Source organism: Aythya fuligula, chromosome 24 (assembly GCF_009819795.1).
Source record: "Aythya fuligula isolate bAytFul2 chromosome 24, bAytFul2.pri, whole genome shotgun sequence".
In the NCBI taxonomy this organism is placed as follows: domain Eukaryota; kingdom Metazoa; phylum Chordata; class Aves; order Anseriformes; family Anatidae; genus Aythya; species Aythya fuligula.
In genome coordinates, this window is record NC_045582.1 from 1,978,337 (window position 1) to 1,997,731 (window position 19,395).

General features: G+C 65.6%; 3 protein-coding genes across 3 annotated transcripts; 2 read left to right on the top strand and 1 right to left on the bottom strand.

Moving 5' to 3' along the window:
* Positions 1-130: 130 nt before the first annotated feature.
* On the bottom strand, positions 131-1,985 carry MIEN1 (migration and invasion enhancer 1). The gene is made up of 4 exons (XM_032202516.1): positions 1,852-1,985; positions 1,449-1,546; positions 951-1,027; positions 131-827 (listed from the first exon to the last, which is right to left on the bottom strand). Exons 1-4 carry the CDS (start codon positions 1,983-1,985, stop codon positions 744-746), a joined length of 393 nt encoding a protein of 130 aa, XP_032058407.1. The 3' UTR covers positions 131-743.
* Positions 1,986-3,305: 1,320 nt separating this feature from the next.
* GRB7 (growth factor receptor bound protein 7) lies at positions 3,306-9,272 on the top strand. The gene is made up of 15 exons (XM_032202826.1): positions 3,306-3,351; positions 5,573-5,717; positions 5,813-5,951; positions 6,061-6,217; positions 6,306-6,427; positions 6,514-6,591; positions 7,202-7,339; positions 7,418-7,528; positions 7,651-7,749; positions 8,045-8,125; positions 8,222-8,338; positions 8,417-8,477; positions 8,593-8,680; positions 8,922-9,015; positions 9,126-9,272. The coding sequence occupies exons 1-15, from the start codon at positions 3,306-3,308 to the stop codon at positions 9,270-9,272; spliced, it is 1,623 nt and encodes a 540-aa protein (XP_032058717.1).
* An 881-nt stretch (positions 9,273-10,153) lies between these two features.
* LOC116498340 (retinol dehydrogenase 8-like) lies at positions 10,154-12,583 on the top strand. Its single transcript, XM_032202576.1, has 6 exons — positions 10,154-10,250; positions 10,326-10,487; positions 11,087-11,266; positions 11,344-11,437; positions 11,520-11,703; positions 12,344-12,583. Exons 1-6 carry the CDS (start codon positions 10,154-10,156, stop codon positions 12,581-12,583), a joined length of 957 nt encoding a protein of 318 aa, XP_032058467.1.
* Positions 12,584-19,395: the final 6,812 nt, after the last annotated feature.

Consider the following 19,395-nt stretch of genomic DNA (forward strand, 5'->3'; position numbering starts at 1 on the left):
TGCTTGTCCCTCTGCTTCCCCCCCCCCCCCCCGGCCCCAAAACGCCGTCCGTCCGCAGCCGTGACCCCCCCAGGAGCCAGCAGCGGGGTTGGGGGGGGGGGGAAATCCCAAAGGATGCAGGGGAATGGGGTCACGTTCTCCTCCGTCCTTTATTCAGCACCGGGCTGGGGGGGCGGGGGGGGGTTATACACAGTATAGAATAAATAGGGGGGGGCCACTGGGGGGGGGCACCTCGGCTCGGCCACCCCATGGCAGAGCACGGAGCCGTGAGGGGGGCAGGGAGGCTGGGAACGGGGCGGGGGGGTCGTTAAACGGACCCCCAGGCTGTGGGGATGGAGCCTGGGGGGGGGGTTCCCATGCCCCCCCCCCCCCCCCGCCGCCCTCGTGCCTGTTTAATTAGTGACCGAGGGGCTTTAATCATTAACGAGCTGCTCACAGCTCCACGGCGTGAGGCTTCCGGAGCTGCCGTGTCCCCTGCCGGCCCCACGGCGTGGGGGGGGGGGGGGCTGCAGAATTGCCCCCACGCCCCCAGGGATCGAGGAGGGGGGAGCTCAACCCCCCCGTGTGCTCTTGGTGGCCCCCCCGGGGTGCTCTTTATGCTCCCACGTCCCCCCGCTGCCCCCCGGGGTGCAGGAAGGTAACAAAGGAGGGGGGCAGCGAAGAATGGGGGGGCTGAGGGGATGGGAACCGGCTGGTTAATGCAGGGGGGGGGTCAAAAATGACCCCCCCCAGGGGGCGTGGGGCTACAGGATGACGCAGGGGGGGCGGCTGTTGGTGATCTTCTCCAGGGGCTCCCCATTGCGGGCTCTGCGGATCGCCTCGATCAGCTGCAAAGAGAGAAAAAAAAAGAGGGGGGGGTGGGTAACGGGGCTGGGGGGGCCTCCCTGCCCCCCCCCTACAGCCACACAGCCCCGGGGGGGGCACCAGGTCCTCACCCCCGCAGTACTCACGTCCTTCTCGTAGGGAAAGCCTCCGTTCTCCAGCTTGGAGAAGACCAGCTGCCCGTTGATCTCGATCTCAAAGGCACCTAAAAAATAAGGGGGGGGCGTGAGACGAGCCCTGAGCTGTGCCCCCCCCTTCCCAGGGGGGTGCAGCAGCTCCTGGTGCACCCCGGGGGGGTGCAAAGCTGGGGCCCTGTGGACCCGGTGAGGGGTTGGGGCAGCCCCCGCCTCCTGCAGCGCTTGGGGGAACGGAGCACAACCCCCCCCCCCTTAATATTTTAAGGCGTTTTCAGTCATTTTAAACCCTGGTGCCCCCCCCAAATGGAGCTACGACCCACAGCGCCCCCCCCACAACCCCCTCCACCCCCCAGGGACCCCCCCAAACCCTGTGGGACTCACAGCCACCGCTCCCCACGGGGACCCCAAAACCGGGGGGGAGGGGGGGGGGGTGTTTGATGCCCTCCCCCACCCCGGGGACCCCTCCCCGGCCCCCCCCACGACACTCACCGGTGCCCCCCAGGCGGGACTCGATGTGGATGTCGGGGTACTCCTCCCTCACGGCGCTCGCCAGCTCCTGGTACGTGGCCTCGAACCCGCAGGGCTCGCTGGGGGGGGGAACAACGGGCCCGGTATGGCGGCGGGGGGGGCCCAAACACCGCCCCCAACCCAAAAAAAAACCTCAAAACCCCCCAAAACCCCTCTAAACTCCCCCAAAACCCTCCCCGTACCCCCCCACCCCCCCTTTTACCCCACTTTTACCCCCCCGTTCCTCCTCCCGCCCCCCCCTCACCCCCTCGGCCCCCTCCCGGTTCCGCCGCCCCCCCCTCAGAGCCCCCCGGTGCCCCCCCCGCTGCCCCCATCCCCCCCCTTTAGTCCCCGTTCCCCCCCCTCCCCCGGTCCCAGCACTCACCAGTACTCCACCACGATGCAGACCCGCTGCTCAGACCCAGACCCGGAACCGGAACCGGAACCGGAACCGGAACCGGAGCTGTCCCCGGCCCCGTCCCCGGCCGCCGCCGCCGCCGTCCCGGCCCCGCCGCTCATCGCCGCCCGCCCAGCCAGCCGCCGCTTCCGGGTTCGCCCACGTGACGCCGGCACTTCCGGCCGCTCTGCGCCGCCCTCTCGTCTGCTCCCCCTGCTGGCGGGAGGACCGCGCCTGCCGCCCCCCCCCCCCCACCACACACACCCCACGGGGGCACCGGGGGGGGCGTCCACGCGGGGCTCCCCCCCCCCCGGTCCCCACGCCCCGTGGGAGCCCCGTGGGAGCCTTATGGGAGCCTTGAGGTCCCACAGGGTCCCTCAAACCCCCCCTGTCCCCCGTGAGACCCCTCCACGGGACCCCCACGGGGCCCCCACGCAGCCCACGGGGCCCCCCCGGAGTCACGGCAGCCCCACGGAGACCACGCAGATCTATGAACCCCCCCCCCGAGACCCCCCCATCCCCCTCTGGGGGCCCCTATGGAGCCTCCGTGACCTCAGGGGACCCCCAGCACCCCACGGGGACCCCCGAGCCCCCCCCGGGGACAGAGCCACGGACCCCACGGGGACCCCACGGGGACCCCACGGGGACCCCACGGGGACACGCAGACCCCACGGGGACACCTCCACCCCACAGGGGCTCCCACGGGATGCGGGGCGACCCACTATACCCATGGGGACCCCCCTATATGGGGACCCCCGCAGCCCTACTGGGGCTCACGGACCCCACGGGGGGGCCACGCGCAGACCCCACGGGGGGGGGCCCACGAACCCCAGAAGGACACAGCCACCCCACAGGGCCTCCCACAGCACGTGGGGCGACCCCCTTTCCCCACGGGGACCCCCCCTTTCCCCACGGGGACCCCCCCTTTCCCCACTGGGACCCCCCATTCCCCACTGAACCCCCCCCCACGAGGACCCCCCCAGCTCCACGGGTGCCCACCGACCCCCGTGGGCCACCCACACCCCCAAACCGTGACCCCACAGACACCCACGGGGATGCTCAGCGCCCTTCTCCCCCCTGAATCCCCCACGGGCCCCCCGCGCATCCCCCTGGGACCCCCTCCCCGCTCTCCAGCCCCACAGACGGGGGTCCCACGGGGGTTGGGGACCCCCCCACACACACCACCCACCGGTGCCCCCCCGGTGCCGTGGGGCAGATCCAGCACCCTGCGGGCCACGGGACACCCAGACCCCATTGGTATTGGGGTCACCCCGGTGCCTTGTAGGAAACTCGCCATCCCCGGTTAGGGGGGGGATTTGGGGGGCGAGGGGCGCCCCCCACGAACCGGGTGGGGGCCGTGGGGCCGTGGCCGCCCCGGTGCCGTGATGTCAGGCCGGGGGCGGGCGCTGGCGCAGGTAGATAAAACCGGGGGAAAAACAGGAATGCCCGGTCCGGCGGGAGGGTGGCGGGACGCGGCGGGCGCTGCAGGTAGGAACGGGATCAGGGTGGGGGTCCCCGTGCCCTAGGACCACCGGTTACTGGCCCTGTCCTCCCCCCCTGTCCCCGTTTCTCCGTCCTTTCCTTCCCGTCTTCCTCCCAGCTCCTCTTCTTCCTCCTCCGCCGTCAACGCCTCGGAGACGCGGGGATCGTGGTTCCACGGCACCGGGGGTTTTTGGGGTCTCTGCCTGCAGGTTGGGGGCTCTGGGACCCCGTCCCCATAGCCCCGGTGGGCCTCGGACCCCGTCCCTTATCCGTGGTGGCTCTGGGATCCCGTCCCTTAAACCTGGCGGCCCTCAGACCCCGTCCCCAAACCCTGGTGGCCCTGGAAACCCTGTCCTATGGTGCTGGTGACCTCAGGACCCGGTCCTATAACCCTGATGGTCCCAGTCCCACTACCCCACAGCCCTGGTGGCCCTGGGACCCTCTCCCTTCCATCCCGGTGGCCCTGGGATCCCATCCCTTTAACCCTGGTGGCCCTGGCAACCTGTCCCTTAACAGCGGTGACGTTGGGAACCCTGCCCTATAACCCTGGTGGCCCCCACAGCCTGTCCCTTAACCCCGGTGGCCTTGGGAACCCTGCCCCATAGGACAAAGCCTTGGTCCCCCCGGTTTGTCCCAGACCCCAGGGACACCCCGTGTCCCCCCAGTGCTGTCACCTCACCATCGTGGCCATGGGGACCAGGCCACCGGGCAGGGCTGGCATCGAGGTGACCCGTGGTGCCATGGGGCCCTGTGGGGTCCCCAGCCATCCCATTACCCCCCAGCCCCTCCAGCCCGGCCCTCACACCCCACGCGTGGCCTGGGGTGGCCGGGACCCCCTCCAGCACCCTCGCTGCGTCCCCATGTCCCCACCCCGGGGAGGTGGCAGGGACCTGGCTGCATTTTGGGGAGAGGGGATGCAGAGGAGGGTCCCCAGCCAGCGGGGTGGTGACGGGGATGGGGATAGGGATGGGGACGGGGATGGGGACAGGGATGGGGACAAGGATGGGGACAGCGGTGGCCCCGTACACCTCAGCTCCTCGGTGCCTTGGCACCCTGCAGGCAGGGGCCCGGTGCCCGCCTGGCCGTGGACTTGGACCCCGCGCCGCCGGGAGGTGTTTACGGGGCCGGGTGAATGATTAACCCGGCCCCGGTGTGGCACGGCGGCGAGAGCACAGCCCCGGTTTCCCCCCCCCAGTGTCCCCCTTCCCGGTGCCACCGGTTGCGGCCGCGGGCACCGCGCGTGTGTTACGTGTGCCGCGTGCGCGTCCGGCACGGCCGGGCTCAGCTTGCCCCTGCCTGTCCCGGGCAGTGCGTGCCCGGCCGTGCCGAGCTGTGCCGGGCCGTGCCAGGCTGTGCCAAGCCGTGCCAAGCCGTGCCAGGCCATGCCAGGCCGTGCCAAACCGTGCCAAACCGTGCCAAACCGTGCCATGCCCATCCGGAGCGCTGGCCGTGTCCCCGCGTCCCCCCCGAGCGGAGCACCCAGGGCGCGTGGGTGCTGGCACCGGGCACCGGGCTGGGGGCGAGGGCGGCTCAGCGCGGCGGGGGGCCGTGCCCCGGGGGGGGGTTGGGGGCCGTTCCCACGGCGGGCGCCGGCTCCTCGCCCCCGGCCCCGGCGCGGCCGCCCCGGCGCGGATGCCAGCGCGGTGAGGTGGAGCTGGGAGCGGCCGCCTGAACTGGTTTGGCCGGACCCGAGGTGGTGGCGGGGCTGGGCCAAACTGGAGGCTCCGCCGGCACGGCACGGCACGGTTTGGCACGGTTTGGCACGGTTTGGCACGGCGTGGCACGGTTCGGCACACTTGGCACCCCCTCGCCGCAGCCCAGTTCAGCCCAGGCCAATTCATCCAGCTCGGCCAGTCTCGCCCAGCTCAGCCCAGTTTAGCCCAGTTCAGCCCAGTTTGCCCACCGCCAGGTGACACCGGGCCACCATCCCGCGTGGGGATGCTTGGGGGGGGGATTCTCGGGTGTCTCGTATGGGGCTGTGCTCCCCACAGGGTTGCGTCCCCTGCTCGCGGTGCCAACGCCATCGGGATGCGGACGGAGGCACCGGGGGCTCGCAGACCCCCTGTGGGGGCGAGCAGGGTCCCGGGGGGGCGGGGGGGGGCAGGCAGGGCAGTGCTGCATCACCCCCACGCTGAACTCACAGCGCTCATCACCCAGCGGGGGGGGGGTGCCAGGGTGGGCATCCCCCCGGCAGCACCCACTGCAGCCCCTGCTCTCTGCCCCCCAGATGATGCCATGGACGGGGGGGCCCAGCAGAGCGGCCTCCGGGAGCCCCCCGGGGCGGGCGGCACGGAGCAGGAGGGGGACGCGGGCGAGGGGCCGCCCGCCGCCGACCTCAGGCGCTCGCAGCCCCTCTTCATCCAGGGCAGCAGGTGGGTGCGGGGGGGAGTGGGGGGGGCTCAGCCCCATGGCACGGGGCAGGTGGGGGGACACGGGCGGGGGGGCTCAGCCCGTTTCTGCCCCGCAGCCGGCCGCCGGCGGAGGAGGAGCCGCGCGCCTCGTCGCTGCCCTGCATCCCCAACCCCTTCCCCGAGCTCTGCAGCCCCTCCAACTCGCCCATCCTCAGCAGCCTCCCCCAGGGACCCCCTCGCGAAGGCACCTGCCACGTGAGTGCCGGGGGGGGGGCAACAGCGGGGTCAGGGCGGGTGGTGGGGGTTCCCGGTGGGCTAACGGGGGTCCTGACGGCCTCCGTGCCCCCCCCCCCTCCCCGCACAGCTGGTGAAGGTGTTCAGCGAGGACGGGTCGTGCCGCTCGCTGGAGGTGTCGGCGGGCACCACGGCGCGGCAGCTCTGCGAGATGCTGGTGCAGAGGACGCACGCGCTGCACGACCACAGCTGGGCCCTGGTGGAGCTGCACCAGCACCTGGCCCTGGGTGAGTGGCCCAGGTGGCACGGCACGGCACGGGGTTGGCCCCCGCCGTCTTGCTGAGCCCCCCACCCCAACCCACCCTGACCCCGCAGAGCGCTGCCTGGAGGACCACGAGTCGGTGGTGGAGGTGCAGAGCGCGTGGCCCCTGGGCGCCGACAGCCGCTTCGTCTTCCGCAAGAACTTCGCCAAGTACGAGCTCTTCAAGAGCAACGCGGTACGTGGGGGGGGGGGACACCTGGATGCCCCACGTGGGGAGGGAGCCGCAGAGCCCCCCCTGACCCCCTCGCTCGTCCTCCCCAGCAGTCGCTCTTCCCCGAGGTGATGGTGTCCAGCTGCCTGGAGGCGAACAAGAGCATGGCGCACTCGGAGCTCATCCAGGTATGGGGACACCGTGCCAGGATGTGTTGTGGGGACCCGAATGTGCCGTGGGGACACAACCGTGCCTTGGGGACACAACTGTGCCATGAGGAACCAACTGTGCCATGGGGACACAACCACACTGTAGGGACCCAACCATACCTTGGGGACACAACTGTGCCATGGGGACCCAACCGTGCCTTGGGGACCCAACTGTGTCGTTGGGACCTAACCATGCCATGGGGACCTGATTGTGCCATGGGGACAAAACTGTGCCTTGGGGACCCAACTGTGTCATTGGGACCTAACCATGCCATGGGGACACAACTGTGCCATGGGGACCCAACCGTGCCATGGGGACCCAACTGTGTCATTGGGACCTAACCGTGCCATGGGGACCCAACCATGCCATGGGGACCCAAATGTGCCATGGGGACCCAAATGTGCCATGGGGACAAAACTGTGCCATGGGGATCCAACCATGCCATAGGGACCCGACTGTGTCACTGGGACCTAACCGTGCCATGGGGACAAAATTGTGCCATGGGGACCCAACCATGCCATGGGGACCTGACTGTGCCATGGGGTCCCACCATGCCCGGCCACCCCTCAGCCCTGGCCTCCCCCCCAGAACTTCCTGAACTCCGGGAGCTGCCCCGAGGTCCAGGGCTTCCTGCAGCTGCGTGAGGCCGGCCGCAAGGTCTGGAAGCGTTTCTACTTCTCCCTGCGCCGCTCGGGGCTCTACTACTCCACCAAGGGCACGTCCAAGGTGAGGGGTGGGTCAGGGTGCCCCGACCCTGGGGGCAGCGGGGGGGGCCGGCCCCTGACGCCCCCTCCCCGGCCCCAGGACCCCCGGCACCTGCAGTACTTCGCCGACCTCACCGAGTCCAACATCTACTACGTGACGCAGGGCAAGAAGCACTACGGGACGCCCACCGAGTTCGGCTTCTGCATCAAGGTGCGGCCCCTCTGGGCGCCCCAGCCAGCTCTGCCAAAGGGTCTCTGCCCCCCACGGGGTGACAGGGACACGGGGTGGGTTTCGGGGGGCTGCCCTGTGATGGTTCTGTCCCCTCCCCGCAGCCCTACAAGGTGCGCAGCGGCACGAAGGGCCTGAAGCTGCTGTGCAGCGAGGACGAGCAGAGCCGGACCTGCTGGATGGCGGCTTTCCGCCTCTTCAAGGTGAGCCCCGGCCCCCCCAGGAGGGTACTCGGGGTCCCTGTATTGGGGTGTGGAGTGTAATGGGGTGCTGAGGGTGCTGGGGGGTGCTGGAGGATGCCATGGGGTGCTGGAGAGTACTGGGGGGTACTGGAGGATGCTGGAGATACCCCCATGATGAGGGGCTGCCAGTGGGATGCCCCCCCCTCTAAGCCAGCATAGACATGGGGGGGGTGCCCCCATCCCTGTTTTTTTTTGGGGGTGGGGGTCGCTCTCCCCCTGTCCCACGGGACCCCCCACTCACGGTGCCGCCCCCCAGTACGGCATGCAGCTCTACCGTAACTACCAGCAAGCTCAGGCCCGGCTGAGCCAACCCCCCTGGATCAGCCCCACGGCCCTGGTGAGTGCCCCCCCGGCCCCCAGCACAGCCCCTGTGCCGTGGGGGGCTCCCCCCGGCCCCCCGGCTGCCACCAGCCCCCTCTCGCCGTCCCCGCAGCGGAGCGTGTCGGACAACGCGCTGGTGGCCATGGACTTCTCGGGGTGCACGGGGCGGGTGATCGAGAACCCCAGCGAGGTGCTGACGGCGGCGTTGGAGGAGGCACAAGCCTGGAGGGTGAGTGGGGGCTTTGGGGGGAGCGGGGAACCCCCCCCACACACCCACTCACACCCGCTTTTGGCTTCGCACGGCCAGAAGAAGACGACGCATCGCTACAGCCTGCCGGCTGCCTGCCAGACCTCCCCGCTCAGCGCCGGTGAGCAGAGCCCACCACGGGCCTCAGAATGGGGTTGGGGGGCACGGAACCCCCCCGCTGGGGGTCCCTGCTTTATGGGGGGGTCCTACCTGATGCCCCTCTCCCGTCCCCGCAGCCATCCACCGCACCCAGCCCTGGTTCCACGGGCGCATCTCGCGGGAGGACACCCAGCAGCTCATCGGCCGCCAGGGGCTGGTGGATGGGTACGGACCGGGGGGGGCTCTGGGGGTCTTGGGGGGGTACGGGACCCCTGGGGCACAAGCAGCCCCCGAGGGTTATAGGGTCCCAAAGCTCATATAGGGCTCGTAGGGGAGTTAGGGGGTCTGGGAGCAGGGGGGTGGGGGGATAGAGCCCCAGAGGGTGTCGGGGGGGGGGGATTGGGGACCCTGGGGGTGTCACCGGGAGCCCTGGGGCTGTGGGGTGACACCGCTCCGGGGCTCGCAGCGTGTTCCTGGTGCGGGAGAGCCAGCGCAACCCCAAGGGCTTCGTCCTGTCCCTGTGCCACCTGCAGAAAGTCAAGCACTATCTCATCCTGCCGGTGAGTGCCGCGGCTGGAGAAGGGGGGGGGAGTTGGGGAGGGTTTTTTTTTTTTGGGGGGGGGGGGTGACGGGACACACTGACCAGGCCTGAGCTGCGCCTGCCCGGCAGAGCGAGGAGGAAGGACGGCTCTACTTCACCATGGACGACGGGCAGACCCGCTTCGCCGACCTCATCCAGCTCGTGGAGTTCCACCAGATCAACCGCGGCATCCTGCCCTGCAAGTTGCGGCACTACTGCACCTGCGTGGCGCTCTGAGCCCTGCACCGCCGGCACGCCCCGGCTCGGCACGGCAAGGCACGGCACAGCTCGGCACCCCGTGGCACTGCTGGCACAGCTCGGCACGGCTCGGCACGGCTCAGCACCCCATGGCACTGCTGGCACAGCTCGGCACCCCATGGCACTGCTGGCACGGCTCGGCACGGCTCAGCACCCCATGGCACTGCTGGTGGTTCGGCGTAGCCGGCACGGCACAGCCGGCACAGCTCAGAGCAGTGAGCTCAGGGGTGAGGGGGCTCCCCCAGCGCCCCCCGCACTCCGGTGCCCCCACACTCATGCACTTTCTCCCCCCTCCCGGTGCCGGGCCCCTCCGTCCCCACGGGACCCCTGGCTGCAGACCCCTCACCCCGAAGCTCAGAGGGTTCAGGGGTCTGCAGCCCTTCCCCCCCACCCCACAGGAGCAGGGTTTGGGAGCGGGGGGGGGGTCCCCACCATGTCCCCCACCACGTCCCCACAAGGCCAGTTGAACTGTGATGTGTTTTATACCAGTGAGAATAAAGGTTATTTTTTCAGAGCTCCTGTTTCTCCCTCTCCCAAGTCAAACAAATCAGAAGCCGTGCACATCCGGGGGGTGTTTGTGGGGGGGGGTCCGTCTCTGCCACCCCCTCTGTGTCCAGGCACGTGGCTGGCAGTGTCCCCACACCCTCTGTGTCCCCGCAGTGCCCCAGGACCCCACACAAAGACCCCTCTGTGCGCCCTGGGCACCACGTGCGGCTCAGCCACGCGGCCCTACAAATCCCTGGGCTGGGAGGGTTGGGGGGGGATTAATAGCGGACAGTGGGGGATTAAAGGCCGGGATTTGGGGGGGGGGCAGCTGCTACTAAAGCCCCAGGGCTGGGGAGCGAGGCCAGGACCCCGCCATGGCTCCCAGGACGGTGCTGATCACCGGCTGCTCCTCCGGCATCGGGCTGGCGCTGGCCGTGCGGCTGGCACGGGACAAGCAGCGCCGCTTCCGAGGTGAGCCGGGGGGGGGGTCCCTGCACTGGGATTTGGGGGTTCCCTGCACCGGGATTGAGCCCCCTGTGCCCCCAGTCATCGCCACGGTGAGGAACGTGTCTCGGAGCGGGGCTCTGGTGGCGGCAGCGGGGTCGGCGCTGGGCAGGACGCTGGAGATCAAGCAGCTGGACGTGTGCGACGAGGGCTCCATCCGCGCCTGCCTCGACAGCATCCCCGGGCGCCACGTCGATGTCCTGGGTGAGCCTCGGCCCCCTGGTCCCGTGTGTCCCACCGACACCCTGCAGCTGTGGGGTCTTGGGGACGTGCCGTGCACCAGGGACCCTCGGTGTTGGGGTCACCCCATGCGCCAGGAGCACCCCGCGTGGTGCTTACCCCATGCGCTGGGGACCCTCCGTGCTCCAGGGACCTTCCATGCTCCCAGTGCTGGGGACCCTCTGTGCCAGGGACACCCCACACAGCAGGGAGCTCTGGGCCAGGGGTACCCCATGCGCTGGGGACCCTCCACGGTAGGGACACCCTGCACCGGGGGCCCTTTGTGCCAAGGACACCCTGTGCCAAGGGGACACCTTGTGCCAAGGACACCCTGTGCCAAGGGGACACCCTGTGCCAAGGACACCTTGTGCCACGGGGACACCCTGTGCCATGGGGACAGTGCCAAGGGAACACCCTGTGCCAAGGACACCCTGTGCCAAGGGGACACCCTGTGCCATGGGGACACCCTGTGCCATGGGGACACCCTGTGCCAACGGGACACCCTGTGCCATGGGGACACCATGCTGGGCACCCCCCGGGCACCGAGGACCCCCGCCCGGTCCTGATGCCCCCGCTGCCCGCAGTCAGCAACGCCGGCGTGGGGATGATCGGGCCCCTGGAGTGCCAGAGCCTGGCCGCCATGCAGGGCCTGATGGACACCAACTTCTTCGGCCTCGTCCGCCTGGTGAAGGAGGTGCTGCCCGACATGAAGCGGCGCCGCAGCGGCCACATCGTGGTCATCAGCAGCGTCATGGGGCTGCAGGGTACGGGGGGGGACCGGGGCATCAAGGGGGGGGTCCTGCCCTGCCAGCACGGCCCCACCGGCCCCCTCCTCACCCAGGCATCGTCTTCAACGACGTCTACGCTGCCTCCAAATTCGCCGTGGAGGGCTTCTGCGAGAGCCTGGTGGTGCAGGCGCTGCGCTTCAACGTGGCGTGAGTGCTCGGGGTGGGTGGAGGGGCCGAGGAGGGGGGGATGCTCAGCCACCAGCATCCCCAGAGCCCCCTCCCCTGGCAGCATCAGCCTGGTGGAGCCGGGGCCGGTGACGACGGAGTTCGAGGCCAAGGTGTACGAGGAGGCCGAGCGCGCAGACTACTCGCAGACTGACCCCGAGACCGCCGAGATCTTCACCAAGCTCTACCTGAGGAACTCCAAGGACGTCTTCGCCAGCCTGGGGCAGAGCCCCGAGGACATCGCGGAGGTGATGGGCGCACCTGCCCGGGTGGGCTGGGCTGGCCATGAGAGCTCAATTAGTGCTAATGAGGAGCAGTGATCACAGCTGGACCGCCTGGGCTGGCTTCTCCCTAAGCCTGAGGTCCCCTGGGGCTGAGCCCTGCTGGGGATGGAGATGGGGACGGGATGGGAATGGGGATGGGATGGGGATGGAAATGATGGGGATGGGATGGGGAAGGAGATGGGAATGGGATGGGATGGGATGGGACTGGGGTGGAAATGGGGATAGGATGGGGATGGAGATGGTAGGGATGGAGATGGGATGGAGATGGAGATGGGAATGGGATGGAAATGGGGATAGGATGGGAATGGAGATGAGATGGAGATGGGAATGGGGTGGAAATGGGGATAGGATGGGGATGGAGATGATGGGGATGGGATGGGGATAGGGATGGCGGTGATGGGGATGGGAATGGGATGGAAATAGGGATGAGGGTGGGGATGGGAGTGATGGGAATGGGAATGGGATGGCAGTGGGGATGAGGATGGGGATGGAGATGATGGGCTAGGGCTGAGGAGAGCTTGGGACTGGGATTGGGGATGGAAACAAGGATGGGGTCAAGGGGGTGACGGGGTCAGGAGGGGCTCAGTGACGTCCCCGTGTGCAGCACACGCTGCGGGTGATCGAGGCGGCCCGGCCACCTTTCCGGCACCAGACCAACGCGGCGTACACGCCGATGGCCGCGCTGAAGCACGCCGACCCCAGCGGCGCCCTGATGACCGACGCCTTCTACAAGCTGGTCTTCAAGTACGACGCCGTGCTGCGGCTCGGCCTCCGCGCCATCCGCCTGCTGCGCTGGAAGGCCCAGAAGGTGCAGGCGGGCGCCCGGCTGCTGGGCTTCAAATAACGCCCGCGGGCCCCGAGGGGTGGTCCGGGGAGGTGTTTGGGGTGGCGGGGTGGGGGGGCTGCACGGTGGCGAGGGGCAAGCGGGGCCAGGACCTGAGCGGTTTCACTTCCTGCTCCCGGCCCCGAAATAGCACCCACGGCGGCCGTATTAAAATCGGGAGTGGTATTTTTAACCAGCGCCGGGTGAAAAAGCGCAGCGGCTTCCTCCGAGAGTGCAGCGGCCGTGACGGGGCTGGGAAGGGCTGGCAGCTGCCCCCCCCCTCTCCACTCTCCTCGCCTCGTTGCCCCCTTCCCCGGGGGCACCTGGCCCTCCTTGCCCAGCCCCTACACCCCCTGGGCATGCAATGCCACGACCCCCCCACCCCACCAGCCTCCCTCAGCGAGGCTGTGACCTCCTCCCCGCAGCCCCTGCTGTGGGGTTGGAATTGGTGCGGGGGTCCCAGGAGATGGGGGAGCTTGGCCCACCCCCTTGTGCCATCCTGCGCCGAGCCCCACAGCACTGGGACATCGGGAGGGGGACACCGGGGGGGGTGTAGGGGGGCTGCAACACCATGCTGCCGGGCTGGCTGCTGGGTGCAGAGGGTGCAGGAGCTGCTGCAGGGCCGGGAGCTGGGTGCACGGGGTGCACGGGGTGCACGGCGCGTCCGCAGGGTGCAGGGTGGGTGCACGGCGCAGGGGTTGGTGCAGAGCAGCTGCGGGTGCAGGGTGGGTGCAGCGTGCACGGCGGGGTGGGTGCTGGGACGGCGGGGAAGGGGAAAGGGGTAGGGGGGGGGATGTAGCAAAAAAGGGGGGGGGAAGCAGCAACCCTGGGCGCGGGGCGCTGGCGTGTGGGCGCTTGGCGTGACTGCGCCCGGGAGGTGAGCGCAGGGGGAAACCGCAGGGAGGCCCCGGCATGGTTCAGCGCCGCGCTTCTCAGAAGCCTTCCTGGCTCCCACCGCGCTTCCCGGCGGGTGCAGGATGGTGCAGGGATGCACGCGGGGTGGGGGCACGCAGGGCAGCCCCCTCCCCAAAATCCCCCAACCACCAGCAGCCCCCTGGAACCGGCAGCAGCCTCAGCACCGGGCACAGGGCACCGGGTCCTGGCCCGTGCCACGCACGTGGCCCCCCCAGAGTCCGGATGGTTCCTGGCACTCTGGGGACAGGATGGAGGGGGAAATGTGTTTTTTTTTTTTTTTTTTTTTTTTTTCATGATTTCCCCCCCCTCTGTCACACACACACACACACACACATCTCGCTCAAGTTAATGACAAAGCGGCCGTGGGGACAACGGCCCCCCCGTGGTTATGGCAACGGCGCAGCACCTGCGGGACGTGCAGGGGTGACATCAAAGCCGGCGACGGAGACGCAGCCTCCCCCTGCTGCGGTTTCTGCAGATTTGACTAACTTTCTCCACTCCGGGGGGCAGGGACGGGGGGGGGCTGCATTTGGCCCCAGGGAGCAGCGAGGGGGGGCCCCCGGGTGCAGCTCAGCAGCACAGAGCCGCAGGGAATGGGGCAGAGGGAGGTCAGGACCCAAGGGATGCCCCCGGCCCCGAGGAGGCAGCAATGGGGCAGATCCCAAGGAGCGGGGTGCAGGATCGGCCCCAAAGCCCCTCGTAGCAGAGCTGGGGGTGTCCACAAGCCTTGCACCCCCCCCCCCCCAAGGTCATACCCAGTCTCACTTCCAGCTGATGTGGGAAGGGGGGGACAGAGCAGCAGGAGGGCAAATCTGGAGCTGGTGTGAGCTGGCTCCGGGGCACCAACAGCGGCCAAGGAGCCAGGGCCCGGCCACGGAGCATCGTCCCCATCCCACCCCAGCCACCACGGGCGCAGGGTGGGGGCTCAGCCCCGGGGAGGGAAGCAGGCTCTGCTATAAACAATCGTCTGCCGGGACTTTCCTTTCCCCGTGTGTGACGACTGCCAGCTGCCCCCTGCACTCTCGCTCCCCCGAGGATTTCGCCGGCCGCCCAGGTGCGCCGGCTCGCTGCGATGCAAATGCAGCGCCAGATATAACCCCGGCGAGGGGACGGCGCGGCACGAGGCTCCCGGGGGGCACCGCTTCCCTCCCGGGGTACCGAGGGGGGGGCATCAGGCGTGACGTGAACCCGCTGCCCCCACCGCACTGGTCGCAGCCACTGCCTCAGGCCCCTCGGTGGTGCCGGTGCCGGGCACGTGGCCGGGTGCGGGGAGCACCCAGAGGTGTCCCCTCTCCATCCGCCCCAGGGAGGAGGCACGGAGGTGGCCCTCCCCGTGCACCCTGCAGCTTTTGGGGGACACCTCGAACCCTGGGGAGGTGCTGGATGGGATGGTGTGGAGCAGCCTGACCTGGAATTGGGACAAAAAGGAGGTGGGGGTGGCAGGGGCACCGCTCGCCCTCACCTCCTGGAGCTCCCCGGGGGAGCCGGAGCGTGGCCGGGATGCTCAGGATGCAGCTCAGCGCCGGGCAGGGCTTGCCAGGATTTCTCATGCGTTACGCAGCGTGTTTCGACACGACGGGGCAAACAAGTTCCTCTCTGCCCTATCATAATTACGGCATATCAGACGATAAGGATCTCGCTGTCATAACACCAACTGAACTCTTGTATAAGCCTGGTGCTTTAGAGGGGGTTTGGGTTTGGGCACTGAGTTTTTTTTGGGTCAAAACAGCCCTCATTCAGGGAAAAGCCAGGCCAGGGATGCGCCAGGCTGTGGGATTCAAGGCCACAGGTCGCTGCTTCTGAGCCCGTTGGCTGGCACGGGGCTGTTGGTGCTGGAAAGATTTCACCCCGTCCTTCACAACAGCGAGGGGCAAACACCTCCAGCTGCTTGCGTCTCACCGAGGCTAGGGAGGAAGTGAAGGTCGAAGACAGGATGGATCCTCCGGCTGCCTTTTTTTCCTTTCCCTTTGTTTCGAGTGTGCCCAACTTGTGGTAGGTGTCAGGAGAGCACAAGCTAAGTGTGACCACCACCAAGCTGCTAGGGCAGGGGTAAGGAAGGGCTGCAGGAGGCTGGTGGGAGCCCCCCGAGTGTTTCTGTCTGTCTGGTGCCCCCTGGAAAGCCCGAGCCCACCGGCAGCTGGAGCAGCCACACGTCCCAGGGCAGATCCAGCCACCCTGGGCCTGAGTGTTGCCTGCCCTCCATTATTCACAGGGGCATCCCCCTGCATTTTACAGGGCAAACCATCAATTCCCAGAGGAATCACCCAAGCAGGATGGACCCGAGGGGTGCGTGCCCCTTCCCCACACCACCGGGAGGATCCATGTGCCTGCAGCACCCCTGGGCACACCGGGCATCACCTGCAGACGCTCAGGATCCCAGGCACAAACCCAGCCCTGAGTATTTTCCATGGCTGCAGCTCAGCCCCCAGCTGCTGCAGGGCTCCTCGCGCCGTGCCGGAGCCCGGTTTCGCTATTGCTGCACTCAGCAGCGGGGTGAGGAGGGCGCCGCTTCCTCCACGCAGTGAGGAGCGAGTCCCGAGGTCTGAGCCTGCTGCCACGGGCACGCTCATGCAGCTCCTGGGGAATCCTGCAGGAACGGACCCCCCTCTAGCTGGGCAAGCTGGAATTGTCCCCCCCACACTCCCCGGATACTTGTCCTGTGCTGGCTGGGGACCTGAGGAGTGTATGCCCTGTGTTGGGGAAGAGCAGCTTTCCTTGGCCCGTGTCAGTCCCCACTAACCAGCAGAGCCACGCTGCCCATTCTCAGCAGCTGGAGGAGCAGACCGCGTTATCTCTGCACCTCGGAGCGTTTCAGCTCCGCTGCAAAGCCAGCTGGCGCTCTGCTAACCACAGCCGCCGCGGTCAGCCTGGCAGCTCCACACAGAGGCACCACAGCTATGCGCCGGGCGCAGGTTTCATTCAGCTCTTTGATCTGCAGATCCACAGGGTGACAGACTCCCCATGGCACGCCGGGACTGCTCCTCTGGACCATTCCCATTAATTTAGCAGAATTTGCCATTTATGATCTGGATCTGAGCACTGTTATTACCTCTGCTTTCACGGCTGTAAGGAACGAGCTTTGGCCAGGGGAGAGCACTGAAGCATGGTGCAGCAGCTCAGGTCCCTTTAACTATTAGGTGCACGAGAGAGTTTATCTAAGTTCAAAACACTTCCCTAAGTTTTGAAGCACCAAAGACTCGGTTCTTCTGACTAAAAGCCAGTTTCCTGAGCCTCCTCCCTGCTGCCTGGTGGTTAGGAATAAGCTGTCAGCAAATTAAGAAACGAAGAGCGACGGAAGAAACAGCTGCTGGAGCATGCTGCGAGAGACTGGTCCAAACAGAACTTGGTTTCACACCAAAATAACCAAACGAGGGGGGGAATTAATCAAGCTCACAACACGACAAAAAGTGTTGTTTTTTTTGTTTTTGTTTTTGTTTTTCCTGTTCTTGTGTGTCAGGTGATTTGCAAAGCCCTTCCTCTGTGCTCAGGGACCGAGTCGGGGCCGGGCTGTGGAAGGGGGCTCCCTGCTGCCGGTGCCTGGCACAGGGTGGGCTTCGGCCCCGCTGCGGGGAGCCGCAGGGACACGCTTGGGAAGCACTTAGCGAGCAACACACAGCAGATAAATGCATAGAAATACTTATTTTTTAATAGGTGACTGGGTTGAAATTCCACAATATGCCATTGTTCAACAGCAAAGCTGTACCGAGGTTACCGCTCGTTAACTCCAGAGCGCACAGGCTGATCCCAAACAAGTTCCCTCTCCTTAACACGATGCTGCCCGAGTAGTGGTGGGAGAGTGGCGCCTGCTGGGCCTGCTGCTGCCACAAGCTCCCTCCTTCCCTTCAGACAACCCAGCATCACTAATGCCGAGCTTCTCGGAGGCTCCGTGGTCGATTGCTCACCTTGTCGGGGAGCAGGGGAGGTGGCAGAAGCCCTGCCCAGCGGTAACTGAAGAGCAGGAGTAATCTGAAGAGTGTTTTCAAGGATTCGGCAGCGACGTGAGACAGAAACCGGCGGTGCTGCATGACATACATTCAGCAATCTGGGGAGCTTCCTGTGCAAACGACGAATTACGTTCTGCTATGTGTGACATTATTCATTTCTGCTGAACCGTGAGGAGCGTTTTCACCAGCCGCGGCGTATGTGCAGCAGTCGCCTCCCCCATGAAATGGCAGCACGAGGGATGGAGTTATGGAACGATTCACGCTGAAGTTGGACGTTGGCCTAAGCCTTCCCAAGCCCCGGCTGCTGCCCAAACGCCATCCTCGGGTGATCGGGGTTAAGCCCTTTGAGAAACTGCAGCTTCGCTCGGTCTCCAGGATTGTCGTGCTGTGACAAGGGCTGCTTGCTGGGGGAAGAACCAACGTGCAGCGCTCACTGGTCCGGGCTTTCCGATGGTTATTGGAAATGATCCTAAACCTATTTTATGGCCACGCACATAGCGTCAAACAGGGTAGCAAAATCACTCTCCTTCCTTACCCCCAAAGATGAGCAGGGTCTAGCACTCCTACAGTAATTTAGGTACCCACGCACTCCGCAGGCAAACTAGTTTATACTTCTTCAGACACAGCCTTACTGGGAAAAATGAACGTAATTTCCATTTTTGTACCTTAAGAATTAGGGAAAGTCCTTGAACCAAGGTGAAAGAGCGAGCCTAGGTCAGAGGCAGGAAGGAAATTCAGCATTTCTTGACCCTTCGCACCCACCCAGGTCTCTGTGCCCCAGCCTTCCCACATGGAAAGGGATGGATTGCCACAGATATTGGCTGGCACAGCAACATCAGAAAAAGTACAAAAGCAACGTTAGTATCAAAACGTACGATGGCTGCAAAGAGTCCATCAGAACACACCTAACCCTACATTATACAAAAATACTTTGCAAGGAATAAACACGCACTCAGCAAAACTGTTATCAAACTCATATCTCCAGCACAGTGACTAATAATACAGCTGCAGAGCAATGATTAGATTAAAAGAACTATTTTAAAAACCAGCTTCAAAGTAATTGTAAATACTCATTTTGCAAAACAGCACATTTCGCGCCGAGGGATATCCCCACGTAAAACCAGACACTGCAATTGAGCTGTCAGCTCCCACACGTTCGTGTATGCAGATTCTCACGGTAGCTGCTGTCGGGGCCGGGTGACTCCGGCCCCGAGCCCGGTGCCTTCCAGCAGCCAGGGCTGGCCGGGACCGGCAGCACGGCCACGACTTTGGGCACCGGGGCCAGGCAGGAGCAAGGCGGGGGCAGAAGCCACAGTGTGGTTTCGTCCTCGTTCTTGGCACCCATCAGACGGGAGGACTTTCCACCAGTGAAAATCGGGATTTCCCCCAGACCGTGCGGAGGAGCCAGCCGATGATCTCACTGGGTATCCCAAAAAACGCGTATTAAAAAAAAAAAAAAAAACAAAAAACAAAACAGCCCCAAATAGGTCTTGTTTCTTATTTTGCTATCGGTGAGTAAGATGCGTGTGGGGAGTGACTTCAAAGAAAGTGAACAGAAGGGTAAGAAAAATGCAAGTGTGACCGTGTGCTCTTAAGATTTGGGGGGAAAAACCTTCAAAAATGAATTAACAACCCCTCCCAGATGCATGTTTTCCAGGTTACAGGGATTAGTTATTTGAAGACCATTGGGATTGTAACAGCAAGAAAAAGCTGCTCCTATATGCTTCTACCTATACATCTGACCAAGCAGAGAAACTGGCAGTAGGGAATAAAAACCTTTCGCACTGTTAAAAGCATACAATATAAAAACAAATGCACATTACAAAATAAAAACACCTTAAAACTGCTCTTAATTTTCACAAAAATAAAGTTCATATAAAAATCGGTCTCTGCTCCTGGTATTTATACAGTACCACTCACCACAGCAGCTAGACATAGATGCTACAGAACACTGAGTAATTTGTAAAAAAAAAA

Coding starts and splice junctions, on each gene's coding strand:
- MIEN1 (XM_032202516.1), bottom strand. CDS start 1,985: ATGAGCGGCGGGGCCGGGACGGCGGCGGCGGCGGCCGGGGACGGGGCC. Junction 1,547..1,851: donor TGCATCGTGGTGGAGTACTG/GTGAGTGCTGGG, acceptor TCCCCCCCCCAG/CGAGCCCTGCGGGTTCGAGG. Junction 1,028..1,448: donor GTCCCGCCTGGGGGGCACCG/GTGAGTGTCGTG, acceptor CTTATTTTTTAG/GTGCCTTTGAGATCGAGATC.
- GRB7 (XM_032202826.1), top strand. CDS start 3,306: ATGCCCGGTCCGGCGGGAGGGTGGCGGGACGCGGCGGGCGCTGCAG. Junction 5,718..5,812: donor CTCTTCATCCAGGGCAGCAG/GTGGGTGCGGGG, acceptor TCTGCCCCGCAG/CCGGCCGCCGGCGGAGGAGG. Junction 6,218..6,305: donor GCACCAGCACCTGGCCCTGG/GTGAGTGGCCCA, acceptor CTGACCCCGCAG/AGCGCTGCCTGGAGGACCAC.
- LOC116498340 (XM_032202576.1), top strand. CDS start 10,154: ATGGCTCCCAGGACGGTGCTGATCACCGGCTGCTCCTCCGGCATCGGG. Junction 11,267..11,343: donor CAGCGTCATGGGGCTGCAGG/GTACGGGGGGGG, acceptor CTCCTCACCCAG/GCATCGTCTTCAACGACGTC. Junction 11,704..12,343: donor GCCCCGAGGACATCGCGGAG/GTGATGGGCGCA, acceptor CCCCGTGTGCAG/CACACGCTGCGGGTGATCGA.